The sequence below is a fragment of the Ascaphus truei genome, chromosome 15 (assembly GCF_040206685.1).
Source record: "Ascaphus truei isolate aAscTru1 chromosome 15, aAscTru1.hap1, whole genome shotgun sequence".
Classification (NCBI taxonomy): Eukaryota; Metazoa; Chordata; class Amphibia; order Anura; family Ascaphidae; genus Ascaphus; species Ascaphus truei.
Window position 1 is genome coordinate 14479358 of NC_134497.1, and position 16411 is coordinate 14495768.

General features: G+C 55.3%; 1 protein-coding gene across 5 annotated transcripts in view; it reads right to left on the reverse strand.

Moving 5' to 3' along the window:
• Nucleotides 1-438: 438 nt before the first annotated feature.
• FAM110A (family with sequence similarity 110 member A) overlaps nt 439-16411 on the reverse strand; it is a 190522-nt gene continuing 174549 nt past the window's right edge. For 3 of the 5 annotated variants that reach the window (XM_075571716.1, XM_075571717.1, XM_075571718.1), the window contains one exon: nt 439-2722. In XM_075571716.1, coding sequence (XP_075427831.1) covers nt 1597-2589 — 993 coding nt within the window. In that variant the 5' untranslated portion in view covers nt 2590-2722 and the 3' untranslated portion in view covers nt 439-1596. Of the gene's footprint in view, nt 2723-9132; nt 9229-10207; nt 10290-16411 lie in introns of those variants that run through there. The other 2 variants (XM_075571715.1, XM_075571719.1) reach the window with 2 other exon arrangements.

Below are 16411 nucleotides of genomic sequence, written 5' to 3' on the forward strand. Positions count from 1 at the left end.
GGACCCCCCTGCTTCGAGAGATACTAACCTCCGAAGGGGGCGCCGGCATCTCCGCAAAGTTTAAAGCACCCGCGTCACGCCGGCCAATAGGAATCCAAACACTATGACGTCACAGCTTCCTATTGGCCCGTGGCAGGTTTGAACTGCGGCCATTATGGGATCCGTGGCAGCCGAGCAGAGTGGCTACCGACACCTTTCCGGAGGCACGGGGGGGCTCCGGAGCCGAAATTAACAGGGTTCAGTTCCGGAGACCCCCTGCTTCAATCCTGGGTCAATATATAAAAACATTTTTTCTTTTAAAGTGCTCGGATTGCCGCTGTAATGCGGTTCGATATCGAAAAGAACTCGTGGGCCACTAAAAGGCATTACAACCCGCACATGACCGACGCAGCTACAGTCTCAGCCAAATCCCACACAGCGACAGATTACAAACAGCAACAAGTTTAGTGATTTTGTTCGGTTTTTTTTTTACTAACAATAATAAAAAAAAATCTTTGCACTGCAGTAAATCTGTCCGGAGCAGCAAATAAAAGACTTACAGACTCATTACATTCCCGGCAGCTAATCCCGATGAAAGGGGCTATTGTCCTTACACAGAATCTACAAATTAACCCCAACTAAGCCGGGGACACCTGCGTTCAACTGCTCTGCACATAATGCCCTCCCGCATTGCTCTGCACATAATACCCTCCCGCATTGCTCTGCACATAATGCCCTCCCGCATTGCTCTGCACATAATACCCTCCCGCATTGCTCTGCACATAATACCCTCCCGCATTGCTCTGCACATAATACCCTCCCGCATTGCTCTGCACATAATACCCTCCCGCATTGCTCTGCACATAATACCCTCCCGCATTGCTCTGCACATAATACCCTCCCGCATTGCTCTGCACATAATACCCTCCCGCATTGCTCTGCAGAGCTGCTGCAGTTACTGGAGGCGTGATCGGTCAACGCATTTTATTCGTGACTAGGCGGAAATAGGTAAAAAAAAACAAAACATGCCAACATGACAGATGTATTGTGCTTTACTAAACCTAACCGTTTCAGACTGTCTCCGCTCAAGCATTGCACATTAGAGGTTCGGTTACCATTAAAAAAATAACACACTTCCGGCTGGAGCCGGAGACAAAAAAGTTAAGAATGAATTTGCAACACCCGGTAAAATCCAGGCAGAATAGTGAATGCAGCTATGCATTGCCCCTTACCCTCAAATACACAGTTACCCCCTTCAGCGGCATTCAACACATACAGTATATTAAGATGGCAGCATTGCAGAGCAGTGTGTGCCCTGTGCAGAGCAGTGTGTGCCCTGTGCAGAGCAAACAGTCCTAGAAACAAACGGTTCTGCACGAGAAGGAAGGAGCCTTAATGCTTCCAGATGGGGAAACACAGAGTCAGGTTTGGTGAAGCCCCCCTCCCCTAGATGTATGAATCCATTGCACGGTGCTCTGCACCGGACCCCAGCAAACCCATGGCACGGGGGGCAAACCAGACAGACTATAATCCAGGCAAACTCTTTACCGCTCCCGGTGCCGGAGTCCTGCCGCGCGTAGCTTGTGCGTCTGACGGTTCAATGGGCACACGGTTCAGCTACACGCTGGGGGCATTTGGGACACTTCTGGCTTGCCGTAGTCCATACAACCACTTTATGACCCTGGCATTGCGCTCGATGATGGAGATGCCGTATGGCATGCGGGCGGCTGGTGTCTCCTCGAGGGTGGCGGCGCTGTTCTGCGACCGGGCGCGCTCGGAGCTTGCGGTGCTCACGCTGTGGAACTTGACGGACACAATGTCAGAGCTGGCCCTGGCAAAGTGCTCGACGCCGATGGTCGCCACCTCCCCGGCGCCCAGGCCGCAGTAATTAAAGAAGCGCTCGAGGTCGGCGCTGGCGCGAGAGAAGCGGTCACTCAAGTCCGACTTGGAGCGGTGCAGCAGGGTGGGTTTCTTGCCGGGGTCGGCTGGAGTGCGTTTCGGGGAGCAGAGGGAGTTGTCGGAAGAGAGGCCGGACTTGGCGGGGGACCCCAACGCCGGGGTGATGAGGATGGACGGGCACTGCAGAGGCCGCAGGACGTCTCCGGGCCGAACGTCCACTCTCCGCACAGCCGCGGTGCTGGGGGCCCGGTGCCCGGTGGGCGTGCAGAGGCTGGGAGGACCCCGTGCCTGCGTCTGCTCCTGCCAGGACCCGGCGTCTGCCCGTGGAGATACCAGGGGGCTGTCGCAGATGTTGATGAGGTTGTTGAGTATCTCCAGGTTCAGAGAGTTCTTGGATTCTCTGCCCTCCGCCCTCTGGGCAGCGGGGGAGCCCCTGCGGTTTGGGGTGAGCAGCACCCTGCGGACTCCCGGCGAGAAGAGGGGCTGCTTGGGCAGCGGCGGCCGCACCGGCTCCTGCTTGGTGCCGGCCACCTGTTTGCTCTTCACGTACTTTGCCTTGTCGGCCTCCAGACGCTCAACGGCGCTGGGCTTGCGCGCTCGGCTCTCCGCCTGCCGGCGGAAGTAATCCGGACCCTTGTTCAGGATGCGTAAGGGCATCGCCGACGCCAAAGGGGCGCCCACCGCCGCCGACTGCAAGGTGCCCACAGACATGGCGGTGCCTCTGCCCGGGTGCTGCTGGTGACCCCCCCCCCCCACCTCACATTTACACCGCCGGCTCTGCGGTTCCTCGGTCTCCGGCACAGACACGCGGCCTCACCGCTCCGGCGCCACACAGCGACGTTGCCTGCAGAGGGGGTTAAAACGCAGACAGATACACATTAACTGGGGGACATCCCTCTCTATCCCGCACAAGTCTCTGCTGGTCTGACAGCATCAAGCGGCACAAAGCCACAGGCTGCTCCTGTATACTGGGGCGGGACCTCTGTATAATACCAGCACTCCTCCCCCCCCCCCCCCCCCGCTCCTCTCGACCAATCCGTGACGGATCTACCTCTTCAAACTGTGTAAGCTCCCCCCGCCCCCCCACGGAGAGGCAGTTACTGGCAGCAGGAGGTCACCGAACTGTGTAACCTGACATCTGTCCCGGTGCAGCGGCCATGACACCCGTACCCGCTGCGCATTATATATATATATATATACTTACACGCTGTATCCCCCTGAGTGTTAGGGTCACAAATATGCAAGAATATGTGAAGCCGTGTGTACCTGTCTATAGTGCACAGGTCTGCAGAGCCGTCTGTCCCTGTATATAGTGCACGGGTCTGCAGTCTGCAGAGCCGTATGTCCCTGTATATAGTGCACGGGTCTGCAGAGCCGTGTGTCCCTGTGTATAGTGCACGGGTCTGCAGAGCCGTGTGTCCCTGTATTATAGTGCACGGGTCTGCAGAGCCGTGTGTCCCTGTGTATAGTGCACGGGTCTGCAGAGCCGTGTGTCCCTGTATTATAGTGCACGGGTCTGCAGAGCCGTGTGTCCCTGTATATAGTGCACGGGTCTGCAGAGCCATGTGTACCTGTCTATAGTGCACAGGTCTGCAGAACCGTCTGTCCCTGTATATAGTGCACGGTTCTGCAGAGCCGTGTGTCCCTGTATATAGTGCACGGGTCTGCAGAGCCGTGTGTCCCTGTGTATAGTGCACGGGTCTGCAGAGCCGTGTGTCCCTGTGTATAGTGCACGGGTCTGCAGAGCGGTGTGTCCCTGTATATAGTGCACTGGTCTGCAGAGCCGTGTGTCCCTGTGTATAGTGCACGGGTCTGCAGAGCCGTGTGTCCCTGTATATAGTGCACAGGTCCCGCAGAGCCGTGTCCCTGTATATAGTGCACGGGTCTGCAGAGCCGTGTGTCCCTGTATATAGTGCACGGGTCTGCAGAGCCGTGTGTCCCTGTATATAGTGCACTGGCCTGCAGAGCCGTGTGTCCCTGTATATAGTGCACGGGTCTGCAGAGCCGTGTGTCCCTGTATATAGTGCACGGGTCTCAGAGCCGTGTGTCCCTGTATATAGTGCACGGGTCTGCAGAGCCGTGTGTCCCTGTATATAGTGCACGGGTCTCAGAGCCGTGTGTCCCTGTATATAGTGCACGGGTCTGCAGAGCTATGTGTACCTGTCTATAGTGCACAGGTCTGCAGAGCCGTGTGTACCTGTATATAATGCACGGGTCTGCAGAGCCGTGTGTACCTGTCTATAGTGCACAGGTCTGCAGAGCCGTGTGTACCTGTATATAGTGCACAGGTCTGCAGAGACGTGTGTACCTGTCTATAGTGCACAGGTCTGCAGAGCCGTGTGTCCCTGTATATAGTTCACGGGTCTGCAGAGCCGCGTGTCCCTGTATATAGTGCACGGGTCTGCAGAGCCGTGGGGCCTTGTATATAGTGCACGGGTCCGCAGAGCCGTGTGTCCCTGTATATAGTGCACAGGTCTGCAGAGCCGTGTGTCCCTGTATTATAGTGCACGGGTCTGCAGAACCGTCTGTCCCTGTCTATAGTGCACAGGTCTGCAGAACCGTCTGTCCCTGTATATAGTGCACGGGTCTGCAGAGCCGTGTGTCCCTGTATATAGTGCACGGGTCTGCAGAGCTATGTGTACCTGTCTATAGTGCACAGGTCTGCAGAACCGTCTGTCCCTGTATATAGTGCACGGGTCCGCAGAGCCGTGTGTCCCTGTATATAGTGCACGGGTCTGCAGAGCCGTGTGTCCCTGTGTATAGTGCACTGGTCTGCAGAGCCGTGTGTCCCTGTATATAGTGCACAGGTCTTCAGAGCTGTGTGTCCCTGTATATAGTGCACTGGTCTGCAGAGCCGTGTGTCCCTGTATATAGTGCACGGGTCTGCAGAGCCGTGTGTCCCTGTATATAGTGCACGGGTCTCAGAGCCGTGTGTCCCTGTATATAGTGCACGGGTCTGCAGAGCCGTGTGTCCCTGTATATAGTGCATGGGTCTCAGAGCCGTGTGTCCCTGTATATAGGGCACGGGTCTGCAGAACCGTCTGTCCCTGTATATAGTGCACGGGTCTGCAGAGCTATGTGTACCTGTCTATAGTGCACGGGTCTGCAGAGCCGTGTGTCCCTGTGTATAGTGCATGGATCTGCAGAGCCGTGTGTCCCTGTGTATAGTGCACGGGTCTACAGAGCCGTGTGTCCCTGTATTATAGTGCACGGGTCGGCAGAGCCGTGTGTCCCTGTGTATAGTGCACGGGTCTGCAGAGCCGTGTGTCCCTGTGTATAGTGCACGGGTCTGCAGAGCCGTGTGTCCCTGTATATAGTGCACGGGTCTGCAGAGCCGTGTGTCCCTGTATATAGTGCACGGGTCTCAGAGCCGTGTGTCCCTGTATATAGAGCACGGGTCTGCAGAGCTATGTGTACCTGTCTATAGTGCACAGGTCTGCAGAGCCGTGTGTACCTGTATATAATGCACGGGTCTGCAGAGCCGTGTGTACCTGTCTATAGTGCACAGGTCTGCAGAGCCGTGTGTACCTGTCTATAGTGCACAGGTCTGCAGAGCCGCGTGTCCCTGTATATAGTGCACGGGTCTGCAGAGCCGCGTGTCCCTGTATATAGTGCACGGGTCTGCAGAGCCGTGGGGCCTTGTATATAGTGCACGGGTCCGCAGAGCCATGTGTCCCTGTATATAGTGCACAGGTCTGCAGATCCGTGTGTCCCTGTATTATAGTGCACGGGTCTGCAGAACCGTCTGTCCCTGTCTATAGTGCACAGGTCTGCAGAACCGTCTGTCCCTGTATATAGTGCACGGGTCTGCAGAGCCGTGTGTCCCTGTATATAGTGCACGGGTCTGCAGAGCTATGTGTACCTGTCTATAGTGCACAGGTCTGCAGAACCGTCGGTCCCTGTATATAGTGCACGGGTCCGCAGAGCCGTGTGTCCCTGTATATAGTGCACGGGTCTGCAGAGCCGTGTGTCCCTGTGTATAGTGCACTGGTCTGCAGAGCCGTGTGTCCCTGTATATAGAGCACGGGTCTGCAGAGCTATGTGTACCTGTCTATAGTGCACAGGTCTGCAGAGCCGTGTGTACCTGTATATAATGCACGGGTCTGCAGAGCCGTGTGTACCTGTCTATAGTGCACAGGTCTGCAGAGCCGTGTGTACCTGTCTATAGTGCACAGGTCTGCAGAGCCGCGTGTCCCTGTATATAGTGCACGGGTCTGCAGAGCCGCGTGTCCCTGTATATAGTGCACGGGTCTGCAGAGCCGTGGGGCCTTGTATATAGTGCACGGGTCCGCAGAGCCATGTGTCCCTGTATATAGTGCACAGGTCTGCAGATCCGTGTGTCCCTGTATTATAGTGCACGGGTCTGCAGAACCGTCTGTCCCTGTCTATAGTGCACAGGTCTGCAGAACCGTCTGTCCCTGTATATAGTGCACGGGTCTGCAGAGCCGTGTGTCCCTGTATATAGTGCACGGGTCTGCAGAGCTATGTGTACCTGTCTATAGTGCACAGGTCTGCAGAACCGTCGGTCCCTGTATATAGTGCACGGGTCCGCAGAGCCGTGTGTCCCTGTATATAGTGCACGGGTCTGCAGAGCCGTGTGTCCCTGTGTATAGTGCACTGGTCTGCAGAGCCGTGTGTCCCTGTATATAGTGCACAGGTCCTGCAGAGCCGTGTGTCCCTGTATATAGTGCACGGGTCTGCAGAACCGTCTGTCCCTGTCTATAGTGCACAGGTCTGCAGAACCGTCTGTCCCTGTATATAGTGCACGGGTCTGCAGAGCCGTGTGTCCCTGTATATAGTGCACGGGTCTGCAGAGCTATGTGTACCTGTCTATAGTGCACAGGTCTGCAGAACCGTCGGTCCCTGTATATAGTGCACGGGTCCGCAGAGCCGTGTGTCCCTGTATATAGTGCACTGGTCTGCAGAGCCGTGTGTCCCTGTATATAGTGCACGGGTCTGCAGAGCCGTGTGTCCCTGTATATAGTGCACGGGTCTCAGAGCCGTGTGTCCCTGTATATAGGGCACGGGTCTGCAGAGCTGTGTGTCCCTGTATATAGTGCATGGGTCTCAGAGCCGTGTGTCCCTGTATATAGGGCACGGGTCTGCAGAACCGTCTGTCCCTGTATATAGTGCACGGGTCTGCAGAGCTATGTGTACCTGTCTATAGTGCACGGGTCTGCAGAGCCGTGTGTCCCTGTGTATAGTGCATGGATCTGCAGAGCCGTGTGTCCCTGTGTATAGTGCACGGGTCGGCAGAGCCGTGTCCCTGTATTATAGTACACGGGTCTGCAGAGCCGTGTGTCCCTGTGTATAGTGCACGGGTCTGCAGAGCCGTATGTCCCTGTGTATAGTGCACGGGTCTGCAGAGCCGTGTGTCCCTGTATTATAGTGCATGGGTCTACAGAGCCGTGTGTCCCTGTGTATAGTGCACGGGTCTGCAGAGCCGTGTGTCCCTGTGTATAGTGCACGGGTCTGCAGAGCCGTGTCCCTGTATTATAGTGCACGGGTCTGCAGAGCCGTGTGTCCCTGTGTATAGTGCACGGGTCTGCAGAGCCGTGTGTCCCTGTATTATAGTGCACGGGTCGGCAGAGCCGTGTGTCCCTGTGTATAGTGCACGGGTCTGCAGAGCCGTGTGTCCCTGTGTATAGTGCACGGGTCTGCAGAGCCGTGTCCCTGTATTATAGTGCACGGGTCTGCAGAGCCGTGTGTCCCTGTGTATAGTGCACGGGTCTGCAGAGCCGTGTGTCCCTGTGTATAGTGCACGGGTCTGCAGAGCCGTGTGTCCCTGTGTATAGTGCACGGGTCTGCAGAGCCTTGTGTCCCTGTATATAGTGCACGGGTCTGCAGAGCCGTGTGTCCCTGTATATAGTGCACAGGTCTGCAGAGCCGTGTGTCCCTGTATATAGTGCACGGGTCTGCAGAGCCGTGTGTCCCTGTATATAGTGCACAGGTCTGCAGAGCCGTGTGTCCCTGTATATAGTGCACAGGTCTGCAGAGCCGTGTGTCCCTGTATATAGTGCACGGGTCTGCAGAGCCGTGTGTCCCTGTGTATAGTGCACAGGTCTGCAGAGCTGTGTGTCCCTGTATATAGTGCACAGGTCTGCAGAGCCGTGTGTCCCTGTGTATAGTGCATGGATCTGCAGAGCCGTGTGTCCCTGTATATAGTGCACGGGTCTGCAGAGCCGTGTGTCCCTGTATATAGTGCACGGGTCTGCAGAGCCATGTGTCCCTGTATATAGTGCATGGATCTGCAGAGCCGTGTGTCCCTGTATATAGTGCACGGGTCTGCAGAGCCGTGTGTCCCTGTATATAGTGCACGGGTCTGCAGAGCCATGTGTCCCTGTATATAGTGCATGGGTCTGCAGAGCCGTGTGTCCCTGTATATAGTGCACGGCCACTGCCCTCGTACATGTGCCCACACTGCTGGGCGCGCTGATTCTGTGGGTGACCCAGTCGCGTGACAGGGCAGCGCACAAAGGGGGGGGGGAGGGCGGGGGCAGCGCACAAAGGGGGGGGGAGGGCGGGGGCAGCGCACAACGGGGGGGGGGGGAGGGCGGGGGCAGCGCACAACAGGGGGGGGGGGAGGGCGGGGGCATCGCCAGGGCAACCAGTGTCCTAGATTAGGGAAGCCTGAGGGGGGAGGGGGCTGGAGCAGCAGAAGCGTCTGTCACTGTGTCCAGCAAACAATAGGGCAGCGGCAGCTCAGCACTCCCCCCCCCCCCCCACCCACATCCCCCCCGCCCCCCCCCACCCACATCCCCCCCGCCCCCCCCCACCCACATCCCCCCCGCCCCCCCCCACCCACATCCCCCCCACCCCCCCCACATCCCCCCAGCTCCCCCTCACCCTGCAATCACAGGGACCTGTCCATCAACCTCACAAAGGACGGAGGGGGGCTGGGTGTGACACAGTGCAGCTATACACAGGGGGGTATAAGGGGGCAGTCTCCCATGAGGGGCAGGCACTTCAGGGAGTGGGGAGCAAGATGGGGGGAGACACAGGTGGAAATAGAGTGGGGGGGGGGTAGCGCAGGGTGCTGAGCGGAGACTCAGAGGGGCAGTAGAGGACAGGTGCGGGCAGGGAGATGCTTTATCTCGTGGAGGGGGCACTCTGTATAACCTCACAGCCTGTGCATCTGTTTATTGTACCTCTCCCCCTCCCCCCGGTATTAACCCACTCCTGTCTCAATGATAAAGTCACTAAGAGCCCCGTCCTCTGTCCCTCCAATTCCCACTTCAAAGACATGCTATGTACCTGTGGGGACCTCTGTGCCACAGATTGCTATTCACAGCCGGACGCTGCTCTCCTGGGATCCCCTCTGTGTCTCCCTGTGCTTCCCCCCGTGTCTCCCTGTGTTCCCCCCGTGTCTCCCTGTGCTCCCCCCCGTGTCTCCCTGTGCTCCCCCCCCATGTCTCCCTGTGCTCCCCCCCCATGTCTCCCTGTGCTCCCCCCCATGTCTCCCTGTGCTCCCCCCCCATGTCTCCCTGTGCTACCCCCCCATGTCTCCCTGTGCTACCCCCCCATGTCTCCCTGTGCTCCCCCCCATGTCTCCCTGTGCTACCCCCCCATGTCTCCCTGTGCTACCCCCCCATGTCTCCCTGTGCTCCCCCCCATGTCTCCCTGTGCTCCCCCCCCCATGTCTCCCTGTGCTCCCCCTCCATGTCTCCCTGTGCTCCCCCCCATGTCTCCCTGTGCTCCCCCCATGTCTCCCTGTGCTCCTCCCCATGTCTCCCTGTGCTCCCCCCATGTCTCCCTGTGCTCCCCCCCATGTCTCCCTGTGCTCCCCTCCCCATGTCTCCCTGTGCTCCCCTCCCCATGTCTCCCTGTGCTCCCCCCCATGTCTCCCTGTGCTCCCCCCCCATGTCTCCCTGTGATCCCCCCCATGTCTCCCTGTGCACCCCTCCCCATGTCTCCCTGTGCTCCCCCCCCATGTCTCCCCCCATATGTCTCCTTGTGCTCCCCCCATATGTCTCCCTGTGCTCCCCCCCCATGTCTCCCTGTGCTCCCCCCCCCCATGTCTCCCTGTGCTCGCTCCCCCCCCCATGTCTCCCTGTGCTCCCCTCGTCTCCCTGTGCTCCCCCCCATGTCTCCCTCCATATGTCTCCTTGTGCTCCCCCCATATGTCTCCCTGTGCTCCCCCCCCATGTCTCCCTGTGCTCGCTCCCCCCCCCATGTCTCCCTGTGCTCCCCCCCCCCATGTCTCCCCCCATGTCTCCTTGTGCTCCCCCCCCATGTCTCCCTGTGCTCGCTCCCCCCCCCATGTCTCCCTGTGCTCGCTCCCCCCCCATGTCTCCCTGTGCTCCCCCCCCCCATGTCAGGATCTGCTCACCTGCCGGCTGCCTCTTCCCTCCACTCCTCCCACAGGATCTCTCTCACCTCCACCTCCTCCTCCTCCCCAGCACACCTCTTCCTGTTCCTCGTGACAGGGGGATTATCATAACGTGACAGGATCAGCCCATCCAGCTCCGGCACTTAACCCGTTACGTTGATGTAACCGCCCCTGGGTAGGGAGGGTGGAGGACTGCACCCCTCTGCATGGGGGAGGTGACCGGGACAGTAAGCCCACGTGTTACCAAAATAGTCCATGGACACAAAATGTTAGTCACACTGTGTGACTTAAAATGCACAGAGATCCCCGTCCCGTCACACACGCCGGCTCCGGCATGTACACCACGATCTAGTGCCGGGCTAGGGCATTTCGTCGCAGCCGTTTTGCCGCTTACCCTAAAAATCTTATACTTATCCCCTACCCTAAAAACCGTAAACCCTTACCCTAAAAATCTTATCCTAATCCCCTACCCTAAACACCATAACCCCTTACCCTAAAAACCTTAACCTAAACACCGTAACCCCTTACCCTAAAAATCTTATCCTAATCCCCTACCCTAAACACTGTAACCCCTTACCCTAAAAACCTTATACTTATCCCCTACCCTAAACACCGTAACCCCTTACCCTAAAAATCTTATCCTAATCCCCTACCCTAAACACCATAACCCCTTACCCTAAAAACCTTAACCTAAACACCGTAACCCCTTACCCTAAAAATCTTATCCTAATCCCCTACCCTAAACACGTAACCCCTTACCCTAAAATCTTATCCTAATCCCCTACCCTAAACACCGTAACCCCTTACCCTAAAAACCTTATCCTAATCCCCTAACCTAAACACCGTAACCCCTTACCCTAAAAATCTTATCCTAATCCCCTACCCTAAACACCGTAACCCCTTACCCTAAAAACCTTATCCTAATCCCCTACCCTAAAAACCGTAACCCTTTACCCTTAAAATCTTATCCTAATCCCCTACCCTAAACACGTAACCCCTTACCCTAAAAATCTTATCCTAATCCCCTACCCTAAACACGTAACCCCTTACCCTAAAAATCTTATCCTAATCCCCTAACCTAAACACCGTAACCCCTTACCCTAAAAATCTTATCCTAATCCCCTACCCTAAACACCGTAACCCCTTACCCTAAAAACCTTATCCTAATCCCCTACCCTAAAAACCGTAACCCTTTACCCTTAAAATTTTATCCTAATCCCCTACCCTAAACACTATAACCCCTTACCCTAAAAACCTTATCCTAATCCCCTTACCCTAAACACCGTAACCCCTTACCCTAAAAATCTTATCCTAATCCCCTACCCTAAACACTGTAACCCCTTACCCTAAAAACCTTATCCTAATCCCTTTACCCTAAATACCGTAACCCCTTACCCTAAAAACCTTATCCTAATCCCCTTACCCTAAACACCGTAACCCCTTACCCTAAAAACCTTATCCTAATCCCCTTACCCTAAACACCGTAACCCCTTACCCTAAAAATCTTATCCTAATCCCCTACCCTAAAAACCGTAACCCCTTACCCTAAAAATCTTATCCTAATCCCCTACCCTAAACACTATAACCCCTTACCCTAAAAATCTTATCCTAATCCCCTACCCTAAACACTGTAACCCCTTACCCGAAAAACCTTATCCTAATCCCCTTACCCTAAACACCGTAACCCCTTACCCTAAAAATCTTATCCTAATCCCCTACCCTAAACACTGTAACCCCTTACCCTAAAAACCTTATCCTAATCCCCTTACCCTAAATACCGTAACCCCTTACCCTAAAAACCTTATCCTAATCCCCTTACATTAAACACCGTAACCCCTTACCCTAAAAACCTTATCCTTATCCCCTACCCTAAAAACCGTAACCCTTTACCCTAAAAAACCTTATCCTAATCCCCTACCCCAAACACCGTAACCCCTTACCCTAATTCCCTATCCTTAACTCCCTACCCTAACCGCTAAACTCCCTTAAATTAACTTAATTTATTGGCCGGTGGGTGTCCAGTGGCTGCGGAGAAAGGGTCCCTCGGCGACCAAACGCCGGGGGGACAAGTCGGTCGCGGCGAGACGGCCGCGTCCAAATATCCGCTTCCGATGTATCGCCACCCCAACCTTGTTATTGTAAAGTACCAATAAATCTATAACCGCTCTTTGCCCGGAAAGGTGCCGTGTTCTAGTCGTACTCACCTCGGGCAATTAAGAAACGAAGGCTGGTATTTCCCTTTGTGATAACGCCAACATATGGGAAGCTGGCAGGGTGAAGTCCAGCAGAGCAGGGTATATGGGACTTACGATACGGAGAAAGCACTCGTTACGCAACACTTTTAGTTTCTGGCATTATCCCGGCTATTTAGAAGCTCTGCAACCAGCGTCGGATTTCCCATTGAGGCCTGTTTGGCCTAAGGCGGCAAAATTTGGGGGGCGGCAAGAATTTCCCCCCCCCCCCCCCCCATATAATTTTGCCGCACTCTCGGGCCTATCAGATCTAATGGGAAGCCTGTGTCGGCCGCCTCAAATGACAGCGTGACGGCGCGTTTCCATGGCAACGCGCGGCCATGCGACGTTGGTGAGGTCTGCGGCGTCGTTTGACGCTGGGATTCCAGAGGAGCAGGAGGGCGGCAGAAAGGAGGCGGCTGGCGCAGGCGAGTGACCGGGGGGCGGCGGATTCTGACATCCACCGCTATCTGCAACTTCGCTTCTCCAACGCGAGGCTCCGTTCACACGGATGTATGTCTTTATTTATATAGCGCCGGCTATGTACACACCGCGTCACAGCGGTAACACACGGGACATAGAAATATAACACGGTGGGAATAAGCGCTTCAGACATAAAAGTAAGAGTAGGAGAAAGGAGGCCCTGCCCCGGAGAGCTTACAATCTAAAGTCAGGTCCCCAGTGGCCGCTGCGCCGCGCGCTACGGTGTGCACGCCACACACCACAGCACAGCCCTATATGGGGCAGGCCCCAGTCGCCGAGGGACAACAAGAATGTTGTCTTTCCTTGCCGCGACGCGATCACGTGGTGTGTGGGCAGCCAATGGCAGGGCAGATCGTGTGGACCAATAGGAGTGCAGGTATTGTAGACCATCATGGAAAGGAAATACTATTTGTACATGTATCCTTTTGGCTACTGATCTGCCCTACCTAACACATAAGCCCTGGTACCAGCGCAGGCAGAGTTAGGGTTAAACCTATGCCCCTGCTGCTGCAGCAGCAAACAACTTCCTTGAGTGATGGGGGGTGGGCCTAAGGCCTGTGTACTGCCCTATCAGGGGCTCAGACCTAGGACCCTCCCCCTGCGTACATAAGGGGCTGCAGATGCAAATGCTAGTGGGTTCTGTGCTGAGAGTTGGAAGTGTGGGGTGCCACCTTTCTTCCCCTCCCGCAGGGGAGTGGGATACTACCCCTTATTCCACCAGGGAATAGGGGTGCAAGGAATAGACCTCTAGGGCCTCAAGCCCGAGCGTACTGTATATGTTGGTAGGCTGCATGAAGAATAAAGAGTCATCCTTTGTTTTATACTCCTGTCTGTGACTGCAGTTTATCAGGGCGAGTGCAAGAGGGTTTTCCTGCAGGAACTGCACCCAGCTCTGCTGGAAACGGAGGCGCTGCACCCAGAAAGAGCTGAGAATATAATAATATACTAGCGCTGCTAGTTTTATGTAGCGCTTTACAGAGACATTTTGCAGGCACAGTCCCTGAACCCATGGAGCTTACAATCTATGTTTTTGGTGCCTGAGGCACAGGGAGATAAAGTGACTTGCCCAAGGTCACAAGGAGCCGACACCGGGAATTGAACCAGATTCCCCTGCTCAGTGCCAGTGTCTTTACTCACTGAGCCACTCCTTCTCCCGACCATCGGCGGACCCTCAGCAATCCTGAAAGCCTCACAGGTACAGCCCAGCGAGAGTACAGGTAACAGTGACATCTCCCAGAGGGTGGGGGCACACCTGTTACATACACACAGGTACAGCCCAGCGAGAGTACAGGTAACAGTGACATCTCCCAGAGGGTGGGGGCACACCTGTTACATACATATACACAGGTACAGCCCAGCGAGAGTACAGCTAACAGTGACATCTCCCAGAGGGCGGGAGCACACCTGTTACATACATATACACAGGTACAGCCCAGCGAGAGTACAGGTAACAGTGACATCTCCCAGAGGGTGGGGGAACCCCTGTTACACATACACAGGTACAGCACAGCGAGAGTACAGCTAACAGTGACATCTCCCAGAGGGCGGGGGCACACCTGTTACATACATATACACAGGTACAGCCCAGCGAGAGTACAGGTAACAGTGACATCTCCCAGAGGGCGGGGAACACCTGTTACATATACACAGGTACAGCACAGCGAGAGTACAGGTAACAGTGACATCTCCCAGAGGGCGGGGAACACCTGTTACATATACACAGGTACAGCACAGCGAGAGTACAGGTAACAGTGACATCTCCCAGAGGGCGGGGAACACCTGTTACATACATATACACAGGTACAGCACAGCGAGAGTACAGGTAACAGTGACATCTCCCAGAGGGTGGGGGAACCCCTGTTACACATACACAGGTACAGCACAGCGAGAGTACAGGTAACAGTGACATCTCCCAGAGGGTGGGGGAACCCCTGTTACACATACACAGGTACAGCCCAGCGAGAGTACAGGTAACAGTGACATCTCCCAGAGGGCGGGGAACACCTGTTACATACATATACACAGGTACAGCACAGCGAGAGTACAGCTAACAGTGACATCTCCCAGAGGGCGGGGGCACACCTGTTACATACATATACACAGGTACAGCCCAGCGAGAGTACAGGTAACAGTGACATCTCCCAGAGGGCGGGGAACACCTGTTACATATACACAGGTACAGCCCAGCGAGAGTACAGCTAACAGTGACATCTCCCAGAGGGCGGGGAACACCTGTTACATATACACAGGTACAGCCCAGCGAGAGTACAGGTAACAGTGACATCTCCCAGAGGGCGGGAGCACACCTGTTACATATACACAGGTACAGCCCAGCGAGAGTACAGGTAACAGTGACATCTCCCAGAGGGCGGGAGCACACCTGTTACATACATATACACAGGTACAGCCCAGCGAGAGTACAGGTAACAGTGACATCTCCCAGAGGGTGGGGGAACCCCTGTTACACATACACAGGTACAGCACAGCGAGAGTACAGCTAACAGTGACATCTCCCAGAGGGTGGGGGCACACCTGTTACATACATATACACAGGTACAGCCCAGCGAGAGTACAGCTAACAGTGACATCTCCCAGAGGGCGGGAGCACACCTGTTACATACATATACACAGGTACAGCCCAGCGAGAGTACAGGTAACAGTGACATCTCCCAGAGGGTGGGGGAACCCCTGTTACACATACACAGGTACAGCACAGCGAGAGTACAGCTAACAGTGACATCTCCCAGAGGGCGGGGGCACACCTGTTACATACATATACACAGGTACAGCCCAGCGAGAGTACAGGTAACAGTGACATCTCCCAGAGGGCGGGGAACACCTGTTACATATACACAGGTACAGCACAGCGAGAGTACAGGTAACAGTGACATCTCCCAGAGGGCGGGGAACACCTGTTACATATACACAGGTACAGCACAGCGAGAGTACAGGTAACAGTGACATCTCCCAGAGGGCGGGGAACACCTGTTACATACATATACACAGGTACAGCACAGCGAGAGTACAGGTAACAGTGACATCTCCCAGAGGGTGGGGGAACCCCTGTTACACATACACAGGTACAGCACAGCGAGAGTACAGGTAACAGTGACATCTCCCAGAGGGTGGGGGAACCCCTGTTACACATACACAGGTACAGCCCAGCGAGAGTACAGGTAACAGTGACATCTCCCAGAGGGCGGGGAACACCTGTTACATACATATACACAGGTACAGCACAGCGAGAGTACAGCTAACAGTGACATCTCCCAGAGGGCGGGGGCACACCTGTTACATACATATACACAGGTACAGCCCAGCGAGAGTACAGGTAACAGTGACATCTCCCAGAGGGCGGGGAACACCTGTTACATATACACAGGTACAGCCCAGCGAGAGTACAGCTAACAGTGACATCTCCCAGAGGGCGGGGAACACCTGTTACATATACACAGGTACAGCCCAGCGAGAGTACAGGTAACAGTGACAT